The following is a 22,753-nucleotide window of genomic DNA, read 5'->3' as shown; positions in this document are numbered from 1 at the left end:
ACATGAGGAGACTATGCCTGTTCATGGGCCGTGGATGGATCTCATTCACTCCCAATGACTTTAGAAAAGTATCTTTTAACTAGCTTAGCTATCCATTCAATACTCCTCTTTCAATAATAGTATCATCAGCCATGCGTGGTGCTGTTGAAAAGTGTTTATTGTAATAGCGCATGTGCGAGTCTCGCAACATACGACCCAATGAATTTAGAGAGAAAGGATAATACAAGCTAGAATGATGTTTGTTTGAAAGATAGATAGATAGGTAGAAAGAGAGAGCATCTTTATTTGTATAATCACATGCTAGCCAGGATAAGCGATTTGCCGCTTGCACAATTTCACCAAAGGGCCAGGCTGAGCCACCATGGTTTGTCTCTGTTCGTTTCACTACAAAGAAAACAACAACAACATAGACATTCAACTGTCGCCAAAGACCAAACCGGGGAGAGCAACACGCGCCCAACGACACAAAGAATGAATGCACTTAAAGCAGGTCGTTTCTTTCAACGTGCTCGGCCTCTTTTTACCCAATCCATACATACTCGACGTCGTTTTCTATACAAATCGCTTGCACCCGGTGGATTCTTTGCATACAACCCTGATACAGTCTGCATACAGCTTCGCCAAGTACACAAAACAGCCGTCAACAACAGGCCAACAAAGGACGAGTTATTAGCAGAAGCACGTGGATTCCTTGAGCGATGCAAGATTCGAATCAAGTACCCTCTTATGCGGCAAATGCGACCGTGGACACTGAACGATATCACGGCCATGTTTTCGTGGCTCTTTCTTGGACAAAGTCTTTGGCTGTTGGTGGGAACCACTAGTTTTTTCAGTTTGGTGCTTTGGTTGGGTGGCAACTCGCGTCAATTTCAAGGTAAGTGTGGTATTGATGGGGGGATATCCTTGGATACGTATAGGTCTATAACACTTTTTTTTATTCTAGAATGGATCGCCTATCGTATAGGACAGTATCTTACATCAGCAACAGGCGCTACAGTGGTATTTGAATCAGCTATCATGCCTAATTGGAAAGATGGCAAGATTCGGTTCAATCACGTGCACATTTATCGGATGCCTCGTTCCGAGCGTGAAAAGTTTCAACGACATGCTGCCATGATACAACAAACCTCAGATGATCAAGCCGTAGTGGTCCAAAACAACAACAACGACAACGATGCTGATGATCCTTTGGCGGGAATCCATCTCGATGATGATGAAAAGGACAATGAAGTCTTGCGCACTTATATGTGGTTCGATTTGACCTTTGAACGTGTCGAGGTGTCTTTGAGTTTATTACGATGGATGGATGGCAAAGGATTGGTGCAAAGTGCCGATGTCAAAGGCGTGCGTGGTGTAGTGGATAGACGTCATGTACGATGGACCGGAGAATACGATCCAGTAGCTGCACGACACAAATACACGCCTGGTGATTTTGAATTGGCAAAGTTCACACTAGAAGATCTTCTCATTACGGTGTATCAACCTAATGGCTTTCGACCTTATCCAATCTCCATATTCCAAGCGCAATTAGATCAATTCCGTAAACAATGGTAAGCACTCTTGATAGCAACGCACCAACAACATCTCTAACATGGGTAATGTATATAGGCTCTTTTATGACATCCTTTGTGCAACTTCCATCGTGGGTGCATTTGACAAGTGTCTTTTCAGCGTACATACACCACAACTTGAAAAGAGTATCTTGGAGCAATCAGGACACATCGATTCCAAAAAAGTCGGCTTTCGTAGTCATGATATATACCACTATTATCCCTTTGCTAAACCCGATCCAAACGGTGTCGTCGTTGGTGGTGAAACAGCTCAATTTGGTGTATTGACGGATCAGGGTATGCGAAAACAAGGTTATAAACGCAAAGTAAGTTGGAAGTTGGATGATCTTGTATAGGCTGTTTATTAACATGAGCATGACTCTAGTCTCGTATACGCATTGATGGTGTCAACATTGATCATATCAACCGTGGTTTGGAAGGACCTCCTGGATGGATCACGTCTGGTATCGTTGATACATGCGCTGATATTTATATTCCTCAAGAGGCATCTGAAGCGGATTCAACGGAGCTTTTACGCAAGCTTGTCTATGAGCTCACGGACAGCATTGAATTACCACAACCCGTCATGCTTGGAGCTGGCAACAGTGACGATCTTTTGGTTGTGGGTGGGGGCAATTCCAACAAGGAAGAAGATCAACAACACCTCAAAAAAGAAGAACCCAAAAAGTTTGTGATGGATATCGATTTTCGTTTCAAAGATACCAAAGCCTCTGTTCCATTAACGACACCTGATTTGAGCTATATCAACAATGCTATGGTGCGTCCAGTGGTGGCATACATCAACCGCAACAAGACCATTGTTCCTATCAAATGTCGTGTGGTGCTTGACCTTAGCAACTTCGATGGCTCATGGACCGGCTATGACTCGACGCTTATTGATCATGTCAGCGAGCAACTTGGCAAAGGATTTGTGGATTTGACCATGGATCAGCAAGCACACAACAAGAGATTGAAAAGGATTGGCTACTGGAGTTTGCGTGAAATGTTGAGGAATATCGTGAGTATCCACGATATGATGAGGGTTTCATCACGTGGCTTCTGGAGCTATCTTGGAACAAGTCCTGCCAATTGACGAGATGTTTAAACACACACACACACACACTTTCATTCCTTTTCCTCATCTCACTCTCTCTCATTTCGACACCCTTTGACTTCATCCACGTCTCATATCCTGTACACATCATGCATCTTTACACACCCTTCTCCTCATTGTATATAAACTAAAGATTAAAAAAATCATATTGAATGAACCCAAGTTTATGTAGTAGCATCATGTGATGATAAGCTGTCAATTTGAGTGGACTTCCAAAAGAAGGAGGCGCGTAGAAAGCGCGCTGTATAAAAAACGCGTTCTGCTTTTCATTCTTCTGCAACTACTCCTACTACTACTATTGCACGCTTGAACAACTACTATGACTGACGCTTCTCCTATCGAGGAACTCGGTAATGAAGGATAAAGACATTGCAATGTTCCACCCACTCATGCTCATTGACGAATAGCCAAGCCTGAACAGCAAAACTTTGTGGCATTCTTTCGAAAGCTCGACGAGGTACAGTCGTTATCCTGCATTGACATTGGTATCAGCATGCACGACGCTAATTATATGGTTTCCAATAGGCTGGAGAGGGCACCATTCGACTTTTCGAGCGTGAAGCCAATCAACGAAAGTATTATACAGTACATGGTGACAGCGCCCAGTATGTTGCCGAGCACGTCTTCAAGACACGAACAGTGGTGAAGTATTGGGGTGGTAAGCTTTAGAGCGACAAGTCTTTCTTTATGAGTTATAAACGTATATCTATCCTTTGGGCTAGATGGGCTTCCAACGACGACACTATCCAGCAACGCTGCCGAGGGATTTCTGAGAGATGCATTACTCAACAAGCAACAACGTATTGAAGTTTGGATACCCAAAAGAGGAGGACAATGGGAATTGGAGCGCAAAGCATCACCTGGAAACTTGCAAGATGTGGAAGATTTTTTATTCGTTGATACCAACATGACGGTTTCGCCAGTCGTGATGGCGGCATGGATAGCAGCAAGCGGTGACAGTAAGGTAATAGCGAAGGACTCAAGGAAACAACGCTGCTGTTATTGACGAGATGTAGACTGTAGGTGTGTCCTTTGCCGATGCCAGTAGCAAGGAGATTGGTGTGTGCCAGTTCATTGATAACGAGATTTATTCCAACTTTGAGGTAGGATGATGTTTTATATATATTACCCTGCCGGAGGATCATGCTAATATGTTTCTTTGATGATAGTCCCTTGTGATCCAGCTTGGTGTCAAAGAGTGTATCATGGTTGAAAATCCTGGAAGAAAGGACTACGATGTAACAAAGGCTACGAGTGTCCTCGAACGATGTGGTGTTGTGGTAACGGAGAGGAAACGAGGTAACCTTGGTGTCAACTTCTCAATCATGCATGGCCCATCTCAACGTATTTTTTTCCCACATAGCTGACTTTCATACCAAGGACATTGAGCAAGATCTTAATCGATTACTGCAAGGCGATATCTCTATTGCTGCACGCCGTATGTCACACAACACAATACATGATGGCTTGGCATACGCTAATCTTTCTTTTCATAGCTGAATTCGACATGAAGAGCGCAATGGCATCTTGTGCATGCCTTATTCGATATCTCTCTGTAAGACCACGACGTGGATGGGTGGGGGAGATCTTACTAGGATAATGTTTACTTACCAAATCCATCCTTTAGCTCCTGTCAGATGAAACCAATTTCAAACAATACCAGCTTCAACATCATGATCTCTCTCAGTATATGCGACTCGATGCATCAGCTCTTACAGCCCTCAATCTTATGCCAAGCCCAAGAGAAGGATCCAACAAGACAATGAGTCTCTATGGGCTACTCAACAAGTGTAAAACAGCACAAGGAAGCCGATTACTTATGCAATGGTTGAAACAACCTCTTCTCAGCCTTGGAGAAATTGGTAAACTTGGATGTGCCTATTGTACTACGTCAAAATGCATTGACATCAAGCATAGGAAAACGACACGACCTTGTGGAGATGTTTTATGGAGGCACAGAGCTACGCCAATCCCTTCACAATGATCACCTGAAATACGTTCCTGATTTGCACCGACTATCCAAACGTTTTCAACGAGGCATTGCCACATTGCAGGTAGCGTTTTCTTTTATCTCTTTTATTATCATTTCACCATGTCTCATTCTCTCTGTTGATGAAAGGATGTCGTCCGAATCCATCAAGTGATCCTTCGCTTGCCTGCTATCATATTGTGCCTGGAATCAAACAAGCCTGAAAACGAGGAACAAGCGAGTCTGTTATACGAGACGTACACTGTCAACATTAGAGTATGTAAAGCTATGACGTTTTTTACGATGATGCTCATTACAAATTGCAATCACAGCAATATGCCGAGAATTTGACAGATCTTGGACAATTCATTGAGGATCATATTGATTTGGATGCCGTCGACAATCATGAATTCCGCATCAACCCAGCCTCTGATCCTCAGCTACAAAGTAATTCTTTTCCATCATTGTTGGCTTCCTTGATTGACACGCAAACCTTTGATAGGGCTTCGAAGTGACATGGATCGTGTGCGTGATGGCATGGATAATGTCCACATGGAAGTGGGTCATGAACTCGGCCTCGACATTGAGAAAAAGCTCAAGCTTGAGAAGCACAGCACCTACGGCTACTGCCTTCGTGTGAGCAGGACGGATGCATCCAAGTTGCGAAATAAGAGTCGATATATGGAACTCAGCACACAAAAGTCAGGCACCTTTTTCACCACAAACGCACTACAGAATCTCAATACACAATGGAGCGATGCTTCTTCAGAATACGATCGATGCCAAGCAAGGTTGGTAAAGGATGTGATCGAAAAAGTTGGTGAGTATCATCATCCACCCCCTTTTACCTCGACACTCTCATTGACAACATGCCTACATAGCACACTATCATACCACATTTGAATTGTTGGGTGGTGTCTTGGCTCATATGGATGTGCTTCTCAGGTAAGAAAGAACAAGGTTCATGGCTTATGTACGATGCATTGGTTGACCTTTATACACAGCTTTGCTTTTGTATCGATCATGGCGCCTGCACCTTATATCCGACCTCAAATGCAAATGTCAGGTAGAGTTGATATTGACACGTTCTTTTTGGACATGCACAACTCATCCATTTTCCTTGTAGGTGATGTTGTATTACAAGATGCTCGACACCCATGTCTTGAGATGCAAGATGACGTTGAGTTTATTGCCAACGACGTATCCATGCAAAAAGGTAACAACAGCAAATTATGAAGTTGTGTATCAAATAACTCATATTGCATTATACCCCTCATAGGAAACTCAGAATTCCAGATCATCACAGGTCCAAACATGGGTGGCAAATCAACGTATATTAGACAGGTAAAGGAAGGGAGGTGGATACCATAAGGGAACAACATGGCTAAAGACGCAGCAACTATGATGGTAGATTGGTGTGATTGCATTGATGGCACAAATCGGCTGCTTCGTCCCGTGCAGCGAGGCACATCTTCGTATATTCGATTGCATCCTGGCACGTGTTGGAGCGGGTGATAGCCAATTGAGAGGTGTCTCGACATTCATGGCGGAAATGCTTGAAACAGCCACCATTTTGAAGGCAAGTTGTGATCGCTTTTGATAAAAAGATACATACAACTCATCCATCGCTATAGACTGCAACTTCCAACTCGCTTATTATTATTGATGAATTGGGTCGAGGAACAAGTACATACGATGGCTTTGGTTTGGCATGGGCCATTTCAGAGTAAGTTGTAGTGTTGGTCAATTAAAAGCAGAGTGAGTGCCTTTTGCTCAAAGATGATTTAGGTATATTGCTACTCGAATTCGGGCATTCACGCTTTTTGCAACACATTTCCACGAGTTGACTGATCTTGGAAAGACCGTACCCCATGTCAAGAATCTTAATGTAGCGGTGGATATTCGACAAAACCCAACAGGTGGTAACAGCATCACATTGCTATACAAAGTGACTGAAGGTAAAAAAAAGAGATGGGATGGTGATGAAGGCTATGACGGAAGAGTAACAAGACACCCCTTTTGTAGGCATTTGTGATCAAAGCTTTGGTATCCATGTTGCTGAAATGGCCAATTTCCCGCAAAATGTTGTCAATTTAGCCAAGCGTAAAGCATCTGAACTTGAAGATCGACCAGGTAAGTATCACAAGGTTTCTTTTTTATATAGGATTGTGATATTCAAACAAGATGTCTATCTAATAGAAGACGAGGTGGCTAAAAAGCATCCAAAACAAGAGGTTGAGGTAAGACCGCCATGAAAGGCTTGGATATGATGATATGATATTTATTTCTTTTTGTTTGCAGGATGGCGAAAAGTTATTACAACATGTGGCACAAGAGCTTGCCAACGTAGAGGAACCATTACAAGATAACATTCAAAGTGTGGCAGCCAAGTACACGTCGCAAGTGAATTCCAATCCATATCTCAAAGAACTCCTTGATTTATAAGACGAATAAATGAGTTGGGGAGAAAAGATTGATTTGATTGTCTATTTTGTTGTTTTGGTATTTCTGTGCTGATCCATTCATGTGCGCGACGTGTGTATCTCGTTCAACCAAGCCATCCATGGCCATCCAATTCGCGTATCTCGTGTTTGTAAATGTGTAAAAGTGTGTGTGCATGACGACAAGTGCTATCTTTGTGTGTATGACTGCAACGTTTTGTCATTTTGATCCTCGATGCTGATGGGGTGGGTGTTTATTCGGCTGCTGGACCTGCCACTGGTTGTTGTTGTTGTTGTTGTTGTTGTTCATCCGAAGGTTCCTGATGATGCGCCGTGGTATCCTCCTCCTCTTCTTCTTCGTTTGCAATATCAATGCTGTCAGGTTGTTGTCGATTTCCTTCAATAAGCCAACGGCTATGTGCGTGTGTGTGTGTGTGTGAGCACGATACTATCCCAGTTGTTACCTCTCTCTTGATCCATGACTTACATAATCCTTGGAGTTTCCAACCATCGCCTACCCCCACTTGCTGGATCTCTTGGCCAAATATCCTCAAAAAAGTAATATACATGACCGACTGCAATACCCAAAAGATCACCCATTGGTAATTGGCCACCAAGAAGAAGCGAGAAACATAAAAGCACCCATGGCAAATGAGGTGCATTGAAGGATAATAGACCGAGAAAGTTGAGTCGTACATAGGGGTTCCTCCTTGCCCAGATATACACCATGGTGAATGCTAATGGAGATCCAAGAAATGGCATGTATGCAAATGGTAGTATTGTCTATAGGATAATTCATCAAGCTGGACAATGAATAAGATGTTGATGTATGAGATAGGGAGTCCCAATCTACTTACCGAGTAAAAGATGAGTGATGCTGCCGAGAATATTAATAACCATGCATAGTCTGCCGGTTTATTTCGAAAGAAGCCTTCTTCCATCATCCTTGAATACCGTGCACTGAGAGAGAAAGAAAGGATAGGTTACACACACTTGCACGCTATCAGATCCCTCCTTCTTGCTACTTACAGAAAGAACATGTGGAAAAGGAAATCAATGGATAATGGGCCGAAATAGAGGAAATTGGTTACGAGTCGCCACCACTAATACGAATCAAAGGTAAATATCCATCCATCCATGTATGTCGTATTCCCTGTCTCTTTTTACCTGATGTCCATTGATAATGCTATCAAAGTTGAGCCATAGTTGTAAAGGATGAACAAGACCCAGTTGCTATAGAATTGTTGTCAGAAAAATAAACTTGACCAAGATTACCAAATACTTACGACGGCGAGGCTGGTCAAGCATGAGGCAGTGATATAGATGCGCGTAATGGGAGGGATATCGGTGTACCACGTCTCGATGGGAGAAGGCATGGCCGCGATTGGGTTGACTGTCAAAGTCGATTGGTCGATGCTCGAAAGGTAAAAGTTTGATAAGCGACAATGAAGCGATTACGAGATAGAGATATAGATAGTAGAGAACAAAGGAGTAGGAGACTAAGTGGAAGCTGAGAAGGAGTTGGTGGGGGAAGGCACACAAAGAATATCGGCCACGGCACGAAAGCTAATTGGTTGCATCCAATCACATCCATGCCCGCTACTTTTGCCAATGCATTGTCATTTTGTCTTATCTTGAATGTGAGTCTCTAAATCCCCCACCAGCAGTTTAAATCCAATCATCATCCAAAATAAGCTTATCAATCCATGTACTTGTTCAGCAAAGAGGCAATTCCAAAAAGTTACATAATGTTCCTTGTGCAATGCATAGGAAGAGTAATCATCAAAAGTAGTAATAACATGACAAGAGGAAGCTGTGAAACGTCATTTAAAGCAAACTAAAGGAAAACAATCGCGTGGGTATACAAACGTGGCAAAGACCTTTTTGCCCTGGGTACTCACTTGATCACTTGTGACGTGATTCCAAACAATGAACTAGAAGACCCCGTGGCAAAAGAGCCTGTAATCCTTCTGATGAGGGTGGTTGCTGTTGTTGTTGTCCTTCCTTCTTTGTATCATCATCACCAAGACGACACTATAGATATGAAAACCTTTATAATGGATAATCACAATGAATGGGTCGAGTACATCAGATAACATGATGGGCTTATTAAGGGGTCAAGATGGCCGAGAAGGATAAGGTTCTCATCATTCATTTTTTTGGGATCAGAAACAGACTATCTTGACGGCGGATGATGGATTCCTATCCAATATCCGATATGTAGGTTACTTTCAATAATGAAGGGTTCATAAAACATCTACAATTGTTGTGAATGATATAGCGAAGGATAAGATCAAGTGCATTTTTAATGAATCGTATGGTATCATCATCAATGCTATAGAAAGGGAAAAGAACAAGAATGGTTGTTGGATGTTACAAAAGTGCGTCATAACCATAGACTTTAAAACGCCGGTTTCTGACTGGCGTGTGTGTGTGTGTGCGTGCTTGCTGTGTCTGGGTTGCCTCCGCGTATACTAAACGCAGCTTTTTTTTTCTGCAGTTGTTCCAACTTTTCTCTCCTTCCTCGTGGTTTTCTTTTTTTCTTTCTCCCTTTGACCTTTTTACATTGCAACAATGTCGACAAGTCCTAAAGCTGAAGATAAGACTGTTGAGAAACAGGAATTGAAGGACGAAAAGGTAAGCATTGGGGTCTCGAGAAGGGCCCGTTGCCATCTTCTGGTCATCACGCGTTTCCACGAACACAAAGCCATAGTCCACCGAAACCAAGGCAACCACACAAGACAAGACTACTACCACTACCCATGAACAGGAACAAGATACTGAACCCAAGGCTGTGGATCCTGATGAGCTTATTGATATGAGCACATTTGAACAATTGCTGGATATGGATGACGAGGAAGATCACGAGTTCTCTTACAGCATTGTCCTCAACTATTTTGAACAAGCTGAAGCAACATTCAAAGATATGGATGCAGCATTGTAAGTACGGCTTAAAGATGGGAACAAAAAGGAGAGAGAGAGAAAGAGAGATAATAATGCATTGTCTATAGAGAAAAGGATGATCTTTCAGAGCTTTCTCGCCTTGGACATTTTCTCAAAGGAAGTTCGGCTGCTATTGGTTTAAAGAAGGTCAAGGCCACATGTGAAAAGATTCAGAATATTGGTAATCGACAGGATGAGGTTGGTGCGTCTCTGGAAGAAGCCGATGCCCTTGACCGGATCAAGAAGCTCTTACCACAAGTCAAGGATGAATACAAGGAGGCAGAGGAATATCTCAAGAGTTTTTATGATGTCCAAGATGCTCGATAATGGACGTTCCCTTTCTCTCCTTGCTCTTTTTTTTCCCAATATACCGCTTGCTTGCTTGCTCGTTCGCTATCTCTCTATCTCTCGTTTGAGCTCCCATCAAATCCAATCGACACAACCCACCCCACCCCCCTTTTTTCTCTCTCTCCCCCAAACTGTCGCTGAAGCTCATCTTGCATCACCCTTCTTCTTCTTCCCCAACCCCCCACCAACCACACTTTTTAATGGGATATCAATGTGATGAGCGAATTTAGCAAACCATATCGTTTTGTGTGCGTGTGTGTGTGTGTTGAAATGTTGTATATTAAGCTTTTGGGAGGAATTTAATGGTAAAGAAAACTAAAAAGAATACAATGCAAACAAAGAGTACAACACCCATCGTCATAAAACTAGTCCCCCAAGATTTTGAATAGTGCTCATCCAATCTCTTTCTCTCCTTGCGTAGCCGATCCAAGTTGTTGGCAACAGCTTGTTGAGCATCTTGTAATACCTAAAGGACCCGTCAATAGGGCATTTAGGGAATACCCCGTCATGTCATTGCTTACCTTGTCATCTTTGGCCAAAGTATCACCAAATGATTGGCTATTGAGCTTGAGTTGTGCTGCCATGCGACTTAAGTCCCCAGTAAGTTCATCATGCATTTGTCGATGATGCTGTAAAACGTTCTCAATATTGGATGTCTCTTGTTCACGGGTTGTGGACCTAATCCAGGTAGTAGCCATGAGTATATACCTATACAGATTCCATTCCTATCCCCCATCTTACCGTCGCCGTCTTCGCAAATGATCCTCCTGTTGTTCTTCTCGACGCGTATCTAGTTGCAGAGTTAAAAATCATGCCGATGAATAAACTGACAACATACCTAGACCCTTGTCGCGTTCACTTTGCTGCTTTAAAATCGACACATTAGATGGATTCTAGACCACGGGCAATGGATTGGTTTTACCTTGATAGGCTCCTCCTCTTCCTCTGGCATTGCTTTAAGTTGTTGTAACCATTCAGGTTCATCAGGTTGTTGAAGTCGTTTCAAACCATCCAATACGAGTTGTTTTGTTGCTTGCATTTCCATCACACCCTTATTGGTATCGACATGCTGCTCCATAGAGAGGTCATTATCATAGGCAGACCAACTCCCACCCACCCGCATCCATCACATACCATATCTTGTTGCTTTAAGCGATCTGTAAGTCTTTGGATACGTTCTGCATAGCGAGGACTATGTAGTAATACACACTGTGAGCATGACAATAACACTCCTTGCTGCTATGGATGAGCTCAATGTACCTGCTATTGGATTGTTGCAAGTATCGAATGTACTGGATAAATAAAACGACACGCATGAGAGACACAGGTATGTTGTAAGAGCAAGAGTCCAATGACTGACCAATGCATATTTGCTTTTATCGCCATCTGACCACTCGTTCACATTGTTCAATTGGTGCTCGCATTGGATAAGGAGGCGGTGGATGGTAATGTCGTTGGCTGAAGCGACCATTTTTGTGCAAAAGAAAAGGGTGTCGTTGTGGCACAAGGAAATTCCTCATTGTCAGTCCTGCGCATGATGCGTCTTTATCACTTGATGAATACGTCGTGGTAGACATGGTTACTACTCGATCAATCGCTCCCCATACTACTCCTGCTTCCTTCATCATCTCGTATCTTATCCTATAAACGTACATCTCTTCCCCTGGTTTGAGATTGGGAGATAGCTACTAGGAAGTTTCTTTACCATTCCTCTTCCTTATAGCATGGCTGAAAGTTGGGCATCTCAGTACAATATCCCCCCATTTTCCTTTTCGCATACATCTTCGACCATTTCACATTCAATATGGCGCAAGTGCAAATCGTGTGGGACTCGAAAAGATAATCAATGCTTTATGATGTATGTCTACTTGACCAAGTCTTGATCCAAAATCACGTGAACAGAATGATCTTCCTAATGGGTGGGGCTGTGCATGCTTTAATAATGATAAGCACGGATCGTGTTTCATTCGCCGTATGTACGTGAAATGTTTCTATGCATGATCGGGGAAGGGGGTCTCATCCTACGCTTCGCTCCCCCTTGCTACTGCTGCATGCTTAAAGTGATACTTAATAATGAAAAACGGCTTCTTTTTTTGTTGTCCCTGCCGATTGCATGCTGCAGCAGTAACGGCTTATGATGCTTCTTTGAACTTTGAACCCTCATCATACCCATTTGAAACGTTCATGTATACATACACGCTGCACAAACCAGGTGATGTCGTCTGATCATCAAGCTAAGCTACTACGTAGTAGGAGGAGGAGGAGGAGAGAGAGATCTGACTGTTTTATGATCTAATGGAGTACACGTGTAGAAATAGTTGGGCTTGATTCAAGGTGAATTTTACTCAGATTAGGTAAAATAAAGTAAGCGAATCAGTGAAACCGGTGTTGCAAAAACTCAAATTTACCCGTAAAAGTGAAATACAATGGACAAGCAGTACACGCGACAATGAAGGGCAATGTGATTGGCGGTTCGACATGGTCTGTACACCGTCAATTCCAGCTTCGCTCCTCTGAAATCTCTCATCCTCCCGCACGAGACATCAGCTCAAGGCCATATAAAAAAAAGGATAAAAAAGGTACATTTCTTTATCTTGTACCTTTTAGTGTCAACCCTTTTTCACACACACACACATACAAGGCCACCCTATGTCTCACTTGGAGCAACAATCCGTATCATCGGCGGAGAGGAAACTCAAGAGCCTTGAAGCGCTCGATGATGGTGTTGGTAGCAAGTTCAACTGGTTTACGGTGCGCACCATTTTGACTTCGGGTGCTGGTTTCTTTACCGATTCCTATGATATCTTTATTATCAACTTGGTCACTCCCATGTTGGGCTATGTCTATTATTCCCAATCCAACAACAAGATGCCCTCCGATATCGAAGGCGTTGTCAAAGGCATGGCATCTGTAGGAGGTAAGTTTCTCTGATAGTCATCATCAAAGATAGCCACAAGATCACTCATTTTCATCATGTATAGTGTTGATCGGCCAGCTTCTTTTCGGTTTCCTTGGTGACATTGTGGGTCGTAAGATCTATGGTTTTGAGTTGTTGATTATTATCATTGGTACCATCAACTGTGCCACGTCCTCTTCTGCTGTACGTGGTGTATCAGCGATTGGTTTCCTTGGTCTATGGCGTCTTATTCTTGGTATTGGTATTGGAGGTATGTACGTGTATACATTGTATACAAGATCAACCATGATGAATGTAAACTAAAAAAGTCACTTTTGTAAATAGGTGATTATCCCATGAGCGCCACTGTTGTTTCCGAATGGAGTAGCACTGGACGTCGTGGCATGATGATGGCCTTGATCTTTTCTATGCAAGGTATTGGCCAGCTTGCAGCTGCCATTGTGACCCTCATTGTGCTTGCAGCCTTTAAGGGAGCTGTCAATGCTGATGTCTTCAACCTGGATTACGTATGGCGTATTTGTGTGGGTCTTGGTGCTGTCCCTGCTGTTGCCACTGTGTATTTACGTTTTACGATGCCCGAGTCACCACGTTATGCTCTTGATGTGCAGCGTGATGTGGAAGCTGCTGCTGCTGCCAAAGGTCAAGTCGTCTCTGAAGAACTTACCCAACAGTATACCAAGGTGGATCTCAAGGAGCGTAGCCATTGGGCTGAATTCAGAGCCTACTTTGGTCAATGGAAGCATTTCAAGGTCCTCCTTGGTACATCGCTCTCATGGTTCTTGCTCGACATTGCATTTTATGGTCTTGGTCTCAACAATTCTTATATCCTTGAAGCCATTGGATTCTCCAAAAAGGCCACTCCCTTTGAAACTTTATGGTACAACACCATTGGCCAAATCATCATCACCGTGCTAGGTGCGGTTCCTGGTTATTATCTTACAGTCATTTTCATCGAACGTTGGGGTCGTCGTCCTATCCAAATCATGGGCTTTGCCATGTGTACCATCCTCTTTGTCATCCTTGCTGCTGCTTATTATCCTTTGCGTGATCATGCCATGCCTGCCTTTATCGTTATCTTCACACTTGCACAACTCTTCCAGAACTTTGGTGCCAATAGTACCACATTTATTATTCCTGGTAAGCATCCTTTTCTTTTAACGATGTCCTTTTTTTTCTATTTGCTCATCTTGCGTTTCTTTGTCTAATAGGGGAGGTATTTCCTACCAAGGTGCGTGCATCCGCACATGGCATTTCAGCTGCTTCTGGCAAGGCTGGTGCCATCTTGGCGTCCTTTGCATTCAATGTCTTGGTTGACTATGGAGGTGAACCTGGTAAGCATGCCTTTTTGCCTGAAACCTTGGGCATCTTTGCTGGTATCATGTTCCTAGGCCTGGTTGTTACTATTCTTTGGATTCCCGAGTCAAAGGGTCTTGATTTATCAGTCTTTGAAGAAGACTATGTGCCCCCAGTACATCCCGTGGAAGAAGAAAAGAAGCATACAATGGCTGGTCCATCATAAAGCAATCATCTTTATAGTATCCTTGTTAATAATATACATACACACTCGCTATTTATCATCCATCTATCTGTGTGCCCATTTTATCACTGCTTGCTTGCTGTTTCACAAAAGACCAATCTCCTTGGGAACGATATGCAGCTTCTTTGTGCACCGCCGCTCTTGCCTCTCTTTCTTTGAAATGACACTTGACAAAGTAATGTGTAGCATGCCTGTTCTTGATTGAGTCATTGTCCTTCTCTTATCGTATTGTCTATCTTGTATACTACTCACAGGTGGAGGAGCCAAACGATCGAGTAGCAGCCATTCCCAAGCTTGCCGTGTCAAAGCTAGCCAAGAGTTATCACCATCGGTGTGAGAAGCATGTCAAGCTTGTCGCGTCCAAATCGAGTGCTGCATCAGGTGCGACGGCGACGACTGTGGGTCTATTGAAAGAAGCACACTTTCAGCGTGGATATCAGTTTGAGGAACAAGTGGCAGAGAGCTTTGGAGCAAAGCTTGTGGATCATACCCATACACCACCCAGCATGAGCAAACAAGCTTTACGCGATGCACAACCTGGCCAAGTCTTATACCAGCTGACCTTCGAGATGCCATCCAAGTTTTATCAAGAGGAAGCAGGAAACGCGTATCATCTGGGTCGTTTCATACCGGATTTCTTGTTCGTTCACAAGGATACTTCATCCAGCACCGGCAAACGGATTTGTATTGTGGATGCCAAATCATCAAAAGCCATGAATACATCACATCAGGTACTATAAGAACATGATAAAGAGTGTTTAAGAAGACTCATCTTTATATATAGTTTCAAGTTGCATCCTATGCTTATCTGCTCGGCTACATTGTCAAAGACGTCCGCAATATTCGTATCGATGCTATCGGCGGTGTGCTTTTACCATTCAGCAATGAACCTGAAATGTTTCGTGTGGACCTCTTGTTGCCCAAGATCGAGCTATTTTACACGCGAGAGTTACCCGACATTGTGCAGGATAAGCAACTTCATTGGCTATTCAATTCCAAGTGCAAGAATTGCGAGTTTGTCAACATTTGTCGTGAAGATGCTTATGGGACCCCTGGAGCCGTGCCCTATCTTACTGAAGACCGCTTGAAGACATTGTCACCACCCGACGACATTAGTGACATTGAAGATCTTGTTGGCCAGCTTTCATCATTGACTATCCAAGAGAAGAGGGAAAGGGCTGTTCCATCATTCATGGCATCTGAAACAGAATATTCGGATTATGCACTTGCTTATCAAACCCAGAAACCACAGGTAGGCAAGCATTTCTTAGCATCGGGGATACCAAGTGAGTTGACAAGGGAAGCATTTTTCTAGTTTCGTGGCAACCCCATTGTTACACTAGCCAAGTCAAACGATCATGACATCTTCATGAGTCTTATGGTGGATCCAATGTATTCTCGCGTGTGTGCCTATGTCATTTGCGTATACGACTTCCAATCAAGCACTTGGTGTGAGGACCTCGAGGCATCTTTTCATGTGCCAGCAGCCGCACGTTCCTATTCACGATTCATTGAATTGGATGCAAAGATGGTACAAGACCTTGCCAAGGTGCTCTCTTTCATGGAAGCCAAGGAATCCCGTTGCACCATATTTGTTTCCTCCAATCAAGCCAAGGATCAGATTCAAAAATGCTGCCTTCGCGTAACGACAATGGATACGACTGATGAGGAGGATGCTGTTGTGGATCAGGATATTGTTCAGAAAGCAATGGATTGCTTATTGGCTCTTTTCCAAGATTCCAAAATGCTTGCTATTCCTGGTATTGCCGATTTCCCTGCAAGTTTGGAGCACAAAGTACTTGCACCTCTCCTTGTTGACGTTGAGCAGCTTGTACGTGAAAATGTGGCATTGGGTGTTCCTGGATTTTATTCACTCAAGAGTATGGCGCGTTGGATGGCACCGGATCATGAGCCAAAAAGTGATGATGACCTGTATCAGGAATGGCACACAGCAACAAGCGACACCGTCATTGATGATCTTCTCATGGAGCAAGCTGACATGTTGCGTGCCATTGTCGCCAAGTATCGAGACCTTGCGTATTACTATGAGGATATTACAGGAGACGAGATCTACTGCATCGAGAATGCACCTTTCATATGGCCCAAGACTCAGCACTTTCGATCTAGCACATTTGGTCGCCTTGCATTTTTCAAGATTATGGAATGTCTTTCAGGCTGCAACAATGTGCGTTCTTCACGACTTTTGGATCTTGCCAAAACCTCTTCTTCGGGCAATCACGGGATCAAATTGCAGTTTATGGATTATGAGATCATCCCCAAACCTACCCCAAAGAAGCCCGACAACAAGCAGTTCTTATGCTGGTTCAAGGCTATCCCTGAAGGACGTGTGCCTATCAAGATATTGACCGACAGCCTTTCCAAAAACACCATGAGGGAATACATTCTAGTGTGTGATGATCGTGAGGTAACTTTTTTTCACATTGGCAAGTGTTGTGTAGGGTGGTAATAGTTAACTTTATTATGCACGTATGTGTATGTTTTAGGGAATGATGCAAGCGGCAAAGTTCCCGGATCTTGCATTCCGCGACAAGATGTTCTTCAAGTACGGCATCAACTCTGTGAATGTGAATTCGGTGTCAGACGACGGCTTGAGTGTTGTATTGGAAGGCTATACCGGATCACCCAAGTTGGAAAAGCTTCAATACTATCGTCTCTACAAGCGCTATGTTGATTTCAATACGGATAAAATCCTTGAAGCCATGTCAGAAATTGATCAGCGTGAGAACAGCACATTCGAGGTTAGTTTCATCAAACATTATGTATGTACAAGAAGGGCTTATGTAGGGCATTATTAGCAACTTGTTACGGATCCCAATGCATGGGCTGATACACTATTGGATAATGAGGATGCTGTGTCTTCGGATGCACGAGCAACTGCTTTACGCCTTAGAGATGATTTCGCCATGTCACCATCACAAAAAGATATCTCTGCACAGATCATCCAGAAGCGTCTTCAAATCGTTTGGGGTCCACCCGTAAGTGCCAATGATAAAATCATACACACACACATCTCATGCATACGTATGTATATCCCAGGGATCTGGAAAGACTGAATTCTTAGCATTGTTCATCAACTGGTACATTATGCATCTCTTCAAGGAAACATCCAGCAAGGATCGGTTCATCATTGGTGTTACAGCATTCACTCGACATGCAATTATGAATCTATTGAAGCGGATAGCCACCGTACGACAACGACATTCTTGTACAGATTCATTTACTATCATCAGCATGAAAGGGTCTGACGATTCTCACGAGGTCAACGACAATGAAATGATACAATGCAAGGCGAAGGAATTGAAAAAGTGCATCAACAACACACAAAAGGGCCCATTGGTCGTAGGCGGCACCGTATGGGATTGGTACAAGGTCAAGAACGAATGGAGAACATGGCGCGGATGCAGCATGATGATCATTGATGAAAGCTCACAGGTTAGTGTCTCGAAAAAGGAAAAGGACACCCTACTTACCCAGGTTCAGGGGGTGGTGGTGGGTTGGGTTGGGTTGTTGAAAGGGGGTGGCCTTTACATGTGTGTGTGTGTGTGTGTGTGAAGGGGGTTGTTTAAGGGGGTGAGTATTATCCAGGTACAAAAAAAAGTACTGACATCATTTATTGCAGTTGCTTGTATCAGATGCTGCAGTCGCTGTTGACTGTCTTAACCAAAAGCAAGGGCGTTTGATCATCGCCGGGGATCACATGGTATATTCAATATTCCCAGAATGGCATTTCTTTCTCTTGGCTCACACCCCCTTCTTTATTGCATTTTAGCAACTCGGCCCGATCCTACACAACAAGTACCCGAAATTACCGGCCACCGATCTTTTGTTATTTGGATCCATTCAGCAATGTCTTATGCGTACTGAGGATAACAAGGCTATCCCACCCCAAGAATTTCTCTTGAGAAAAGGCACCACCCATGACTTTGGTCGTAACACCATCCAACTCAAAGATAATTGGCGTATGGTAAGCAATCTACTTTTTTGCATAGGGTGATCATGATGTGATGGGGCTGATTGTGATGTGGTTAAATATAGAACGAGGAATTGAATTCGTTTTTCAAACAAGTCTACGGCGACGATTTAGCGGCACATTATCCAAAACGCATCTTGCAGCATGATTGGCAAAAGTTAAAGATGGGCAACGTATCACAACTTCAGGCTGCATTGGATCCCAAGAAATCAATCTCGCTTGTAAAAATCAGCATGGATGACAATGATGACGAGGAGGAAACTGAAGAAGAAGTGGAAGCAAAAGTCATTGCCAAGCTTGTTCATGCTCATCTTACAACACGGGTGGAGTCAACTGCCACCAGCAAAAAGCCGCACGTGATGATTGTCACACCCCATCATCGTCAACGCGTCGCTGTGGAGCATCAACTTGAACAATGGGCAATAGCATCAAAAGACCAGGTGACCGTGGATACCGTGGAAAAGATGCAAGGGCAGGAATCTGAGTTGGTGATTGCTTGCTTTGCCTTTAATGATGTGGGTGGCAACAAGATTGATTTTCTCCTCGATTTCAAACGATGGAACGTAGCCATTTCGAGAGCACGGTAAGTAGTCGTTTGATGCATGTATGTATGTATGGCATGAAATGTATGACTCATCCATCCTCCACAATCTCTCTCTATAGATCAAAAGTCATTATCGTCACCACCGATTACATGCTCAACTTGCCCAAAAACAAAGGACATAACGCTTTGGATCTTTTCGAGAAACGGGAGAGTGCAGAGGGATGGGGTTTTGTATGTCTCTTGCAAGATTGGGCGAAAAAAGCCAATGCAGTTGTAAATTGGTCAATAAACGAGTGATTGATTTACATTTTTATAACCATTTATATACGCATACAACAAAAAGAAGCGAGCAATTGATACAACAACAAAAAAGTGGGAATGATGACAGAGGGAAAAAGATTAAGTGTAAGGAAACAAGTATGACTATGGGATGGGAACAAGGGGTATTACATGAGATGATGAGGATGATAATGATAATGATAATGGTGGTGGTGGTGGTTTTCCTTTTTTTGGTCTCTTTTTCATTCTCTGATATTGTCTTTGTCTACAATTTTATGACGGCCGACGATGACGTTTAGCAGGCACTGGTGTTACAGGTAAATCATCAGAGCAAGTATCTTCCAAAGTGCGTTTGCTTCCATCCGTACCACATTCGATGGGCTGCTGTGATGGTTCTTGAACCGATAAATGTGGACTTGTTACAAGGGAAGGCGTGGATGAAAAGTTAGCCGATGAATAATCAAGAACACCATTTGTTGTCACCGATGAACGATCCGAGAGGGGTGGCGTGGAAATCACTGGCATGGAAGAAGTTGGATCGGTAGCCGTTGGGGTGGTTGGGGTGGTGGTGGTGCTTGTGGTAGCAACAGCAGCATTATTGTACATGCCTTGAAGAGGGTGTTGTTGGTACATGGTAGTTGTAGGAGTAGTATGGTTTAATGTGCTCATGTCAGCTTGATGATAAGGAACCGATTGTTGATGGTGGTGGTGGTGGTGGTCATTGTATACGCCATAAAAGGATCCCTTGTTAGGATATTGGTAGCTGTAACTACGTGCAGGTGCAAAGCCATAAGCGGATGTGGGTCTTTGTTGGCTTGGTGCAGGTGGCATGTATTGTTGTTGCTGCTGCTGCTGCTGATAACCATAATAGTTGAAGGGTTGATAATATAAACTGGCATCTGATGTGGAAAGTGACCGCTGGTAACGAGTAGTATCGGTAGCAGTGTTGGTGGCAGATGACATCCATGATGGCGAAGCTCCAGCAGCTGCTGCAGCTGCAGCTGCTATGTTCATGCTAGATGCGGATGATACTTGTAAATGGGGACGATAATGATGATGGTTGTGGTGGGGATAAGGAGTAGGATCACTATCAGAGCGTGAAGATCTAGTCTTTCCACGAGTGGAACGGCGTTCTGTTTCAGAGGCAGCATAATCAACGGTCCAATAAGATCCTTTTCCAGGTTCATTAACCGGCCGAGGCACACGAACAAAGCTTTTGTTGAGAGAAAGATTGTGGCGTATGGAGTTCTAAAAAAGAAAGTTAGAAGGTTTGCACACAAAAGGGTACAGTGGTCATGGGCCACCCATCATCTCCTTCTTTGTGATACACATACTTTCCATCCCGCACCAGCTGTATTGTAGTAAGGATAACGCTCTAGTACCCATTGATAGATTTGGCTCAATGTCAGCTTCTTATCAGGGCTGCTTTGAATTGCGTAGCGGATCAAGGTTGCATATGAGTAGGGCGGCTTGCCATCAGAGTTGGTCGTGCTTGATGTAGTAGTAGTGGTAGTAGTATCATCCAATGAGGTGGTGGAAGTGGATGGCTTTTGTTGTTGTTGAGACGGGGTTGTCATGGTGGTGGTAGTAGTAGTAGTAGTAGACGTGTTGCTTGTAATAGTGGATGGATCATCCATGGCAGATGCCACTGTTGACATGTTGCAGTTGTAAGAAGATGAAAAAGGCTGCAAATAATAATCGTTGGCAACTGAGATAGAATGCTTGTCGGCATCAAGGCTGTCAGACGAGGTACGAACAACACTAGTGGCACGATTAAGCCAATCCATTCCAGTTACAGGTGATGGTGTGGGATGTGCTTGCAAGTCAGTCATGTAAAGAAAAGAGAAATAGGAAAAGAAAGCAGAATAATGAAGCTATGCTAGGTGGTGTGGTGCTTTAAATGCAATGAGAAAAGAGAAAGGGCAATAAAGCAGCGACACGGAGAACCTATGCAAGGATGCAAGGGGGTATTGTATCAGGTGGCTTATTGTAGTGCAGTACCGGTAGCAAACGCAAAAGTAAAAAGGCACAAGGTATTGACTATTGTCGTCTTACGCCACTCATCAGCATATTGCAGCAGCAGCCGACGATAAGTTAGCATGGCACACGATGAAAGAGGGGGTGTGTGAATGAGTGGGGGGAAGGGCAAAGAGAGAAAACAGAAACTTCGCCTGATCAAACGGCTTCCCACATCTGAAACAGATAAACAAAGCCTCTTATGGATTCATATCGCCCACCACTTTTTCCCTTCATGCATCATATGCGCATCTCTAGAAAACCAGCTTAAACCTTGCTGCAATTTGTTGCGCGCGGCATTAACCCATTATCCCATTGATGCCCCGGTAAAAACCAAAGCGTATGCTCCACGTGTGCTTTTGAAATAAAAATAGAGCAGCACACATACACACACACCATTTCACCCGATCCAAACTCAAAGGCTGTTGTTGCTTGAAAGTAGCCAAAAACTGGTCCGAGCGTGGTGGTGATGATGTTGTGTGTGCCGCATATCCGCCGAATCATTTTCTCTACCCCGATCCCATTCTCCGTCCCTGTTTCGTGGTTTACTCCTATACTGCAATCCAGATCGCCCTATATCCCTTTAACACACGAGCCATGCGATCGATGATACAACCCAACATACATTTTCCCCCAATCATTATCGTCATTGTCAATCTCCACCTCGGCTCTTTTTTTCCCTCAAGCAAATACCAGACATCCGGTCCCAATCCTGAGATGTGTATATGTATATTCTGACAACAACTTTTACTTGCAACGTAGGATGCATGAACATCATTGTACGACCATGCGATTTCATTTTTAAGCTACAACCCTCTATAAAGGATAACATTGGATGTGTGTGTTGAAGGTATTCGCCACATGACAACAATGGGTCAATGGTATTTCTTTGCTTTTGGAGTTTATCGCTTTGCTTCCTTTTAAATACAACCACGTACCCAACCCAGTGTTTTCTCTCTTGTACGATCAAGCAGCGAATGATTCAACAAACACACGCAAAATCGTGGGCAAACTGAGCAATGGAATAATTGCCGTACACACCTTTCTTCCAGCAATCTGCTTTTGCTACATTGCCTGCTTGCTGCTGCTATTGTCTGTTTTCAT

The 22,753-nt window shown here is 43.5% G+C and overlaps 8 protein-coding genes across 8 annotated transcripts; 5 read left to right on the top strand and 3 right to left on the bottom strand.

Moving 5' to 3' along the window:
• Nucleotides 1-471: 471 nt before the first annotated feature.
• O0I10_004094 (uncharacterized protein) lies at nt 472-2,643 on the top strand (the record flags this gene model as incomplete). Its single annotated transcript, XM_058484159.1, has 4 exons — nt 472-874; nt 944-1,550; nt 1,609-1,876; nt 1,936-2,643. 4 exons carry the CDS (start codon nt 472-474, stop codon nt 2,641-2,643), a joined length of 1,986 nt encoding a protein of 661 aa, XP_058345147.1.
• A 340-nt stretch (nt 2,644-2,983) lies between these two features.
• Nucleotides 2,984-7,078, top strand: O0I10_004093 (uncharacterized protein; the record flags this gene model as incomplete). The annotated part of the gene is made up of 23 exons (XM_058484158.1): nt 2,984-3,014; nt 3,072-3,121; nt 3,190-3,322; nt 3,387-3,628; nt 3,681-3,767; nt 3,834-3,963; nt 4,028-4,102; nt 4,161-4,219; nt 4,292-4,526; nt 4,582-4,718; nt 4,784-4,909; nt 4,966-5,080; nt 5,136-5,453; nt 5,515-5,578; nt 5,638-5,699; nt 5,760-5,849; nt 5,913-5,977; nt 6,045-6,212; nt 6,268-6,359; nt 6,422-6,591; nt 6,659-6,766; nt 6,833-6,873; nt 6,935-7,078. The coding sequence occupies 23 exons, from the start codon at nt 2,984-2,986 to the stop codon at nt 7,076-7,078; spliced, it is 2,742 nt and encodes a 913-aa protein (XP_058345146.1).
• A 250-nt stretch (nt 7,079-7,328) lies between these two features.
• O0I10_004092 (uncharacterized protein) lies at nt 7,329-8,450 on the bottom strand (the record flags this gene model as incomplete). Its single annotated transcript, XM_058484157.1, has 6 exons — nt 7,329-7,488; nt 7,562-7,857; nt 7,932-8,034; nt 8,104-8,177; nt 8,242-8,307; nt 8,361-8,450. 6 exons carry the CDS (start codon nt 8,448-8,450, stop codon nt 7,329-7,331), a joined length of 789 nt encoding a protein of 262 aa, XP_058345145.1.
• Nucleotides 8,451-9,648: 1,198 nt separating this feature from the next.
• On the top strand, nt 9,649-10,344 carry O0I10_004091 (uncharacterized protein; the record flags this gene model as incomplete). Its single annotated transcript, XM_058484156.1, has 3 exons — nt 9,649-9,711; nt 9,788-10,014; nt 10,086-10,344. The coding sequence occupies 3 exons, from the start codon at nt 9,649-9,651 to the stop codon at nt 10,342-10,344; spliced, it is 549 nt and encodes a 182-aa protein (XP_058345144.1).
• A 301-nt stretch (nt 10,345-10,645) lies between these two features.
• Nucleotides 10,646-11,836, bottom strand: O0I10_004090 (uncharacterized protein; the record flags this gene model as incomplete). Its single annotated transcript, XM_058484155.1, has 8 exons — nt 10,646-10,831; nt 10,887-11,043; nt 11,107-11,155; nt 11,204-11,231; nt 11,288-11,434; nt 11,500-11,557; nt 11,626-11,657; nt 11,726-11,836. The coding sequence occupies 8 exons, from the start codon at nt 11,834-11,836 to the stop codon at nt 10,646-10,648; spliced, it is 768 nt and encodes a 255-aa protein (XP_058345143.1).
• Nucleotides 11,837-13,014: 1,178 nt separating this feature from the next.
• O0I10_004089 (phosphate:H+ symporter) lies at nt 13,015-14,801 on the top strand (the record flags this gene model as incomplete). Its single annotated transcript, XM_058484154.1, has 4 exons — nt 13,015-13,282; nt 13,347-13,532; nt 13,607-14,419; nt 14,491-14,801. The coding sequence occupies 4 exons, from the start codon at nt 13,015-13,017 to the stop codon at nt 14,799-14,801; spliced, it is 1,578 nt and encodes a 525-aa protein (XP_058345142.1).
• A 178-nt stretch (nt 14,802-14,979) lies between these two features.
• On the top strand, nt 14,980-19,651 carry O0I10_004088 (uncharacterized protein; the record flags this gene model as incomplete). Its single annotated transcript, XM_058484153.1, has 11 exons — nt 14,980-14,994; nt 15,074-15,550; nt 15,604-16,071; nt 16,135-17,244; nt 17,324-17,578; nt 17,636-17,815; nt 17,877-18,272; nt 18,460-18,540; nt 18,610-18,804; nt 18,876-19,393; nt 19,474-19,651. The coding sequence occupies 11 exons, from the start codon at nt 14,980-14,982 to the stop codon at nt 19,649-19,651; spliced, it is 3,873 nt and encodes a 1,290-aa protein (XP_058345141.1).
• A 255-nt stretch (nt 19,652-19,906) lies between these two features.
• Nucleotides 19,907-21,465, bottom strand: O0I10_004087 (uncharacterized protein; the record flags this gene model as incomplete). Its single annotated transcript, XM_058484152.1, has 2 exons — nt 19,907-20,881; nt 20,968-21,465. The coding sequence occupies 2 exons, from the start codon at nt 21,463-21,465 to the stop codon at nt 19,907-19,909; spliced, it is 1,473 nt and encodes a 490-aa protein (XP_058345140.1).
• Nucleotides 21,466-22,753: the final 1,288 nt, after the last annotated feature.

The sequence above is a fragment of the Lichtheimia ornata genome (genome assembly GCF_029851405.1).
Source record: "Lichtheimia ornata isolate CBS 291.66 chromosome Unknown scaffold00014, whole genome shotgun sequence".
NCBI lineage: Eukaryota > Fungi > Mucoromycota > Mucoromycetes > Mucorales > Lichtheimiaceae > Lichtheimia > Lichtheimia ornata.
This window is presented reverse-complemented; position numbering and strand designations above follow the sequence as displayed.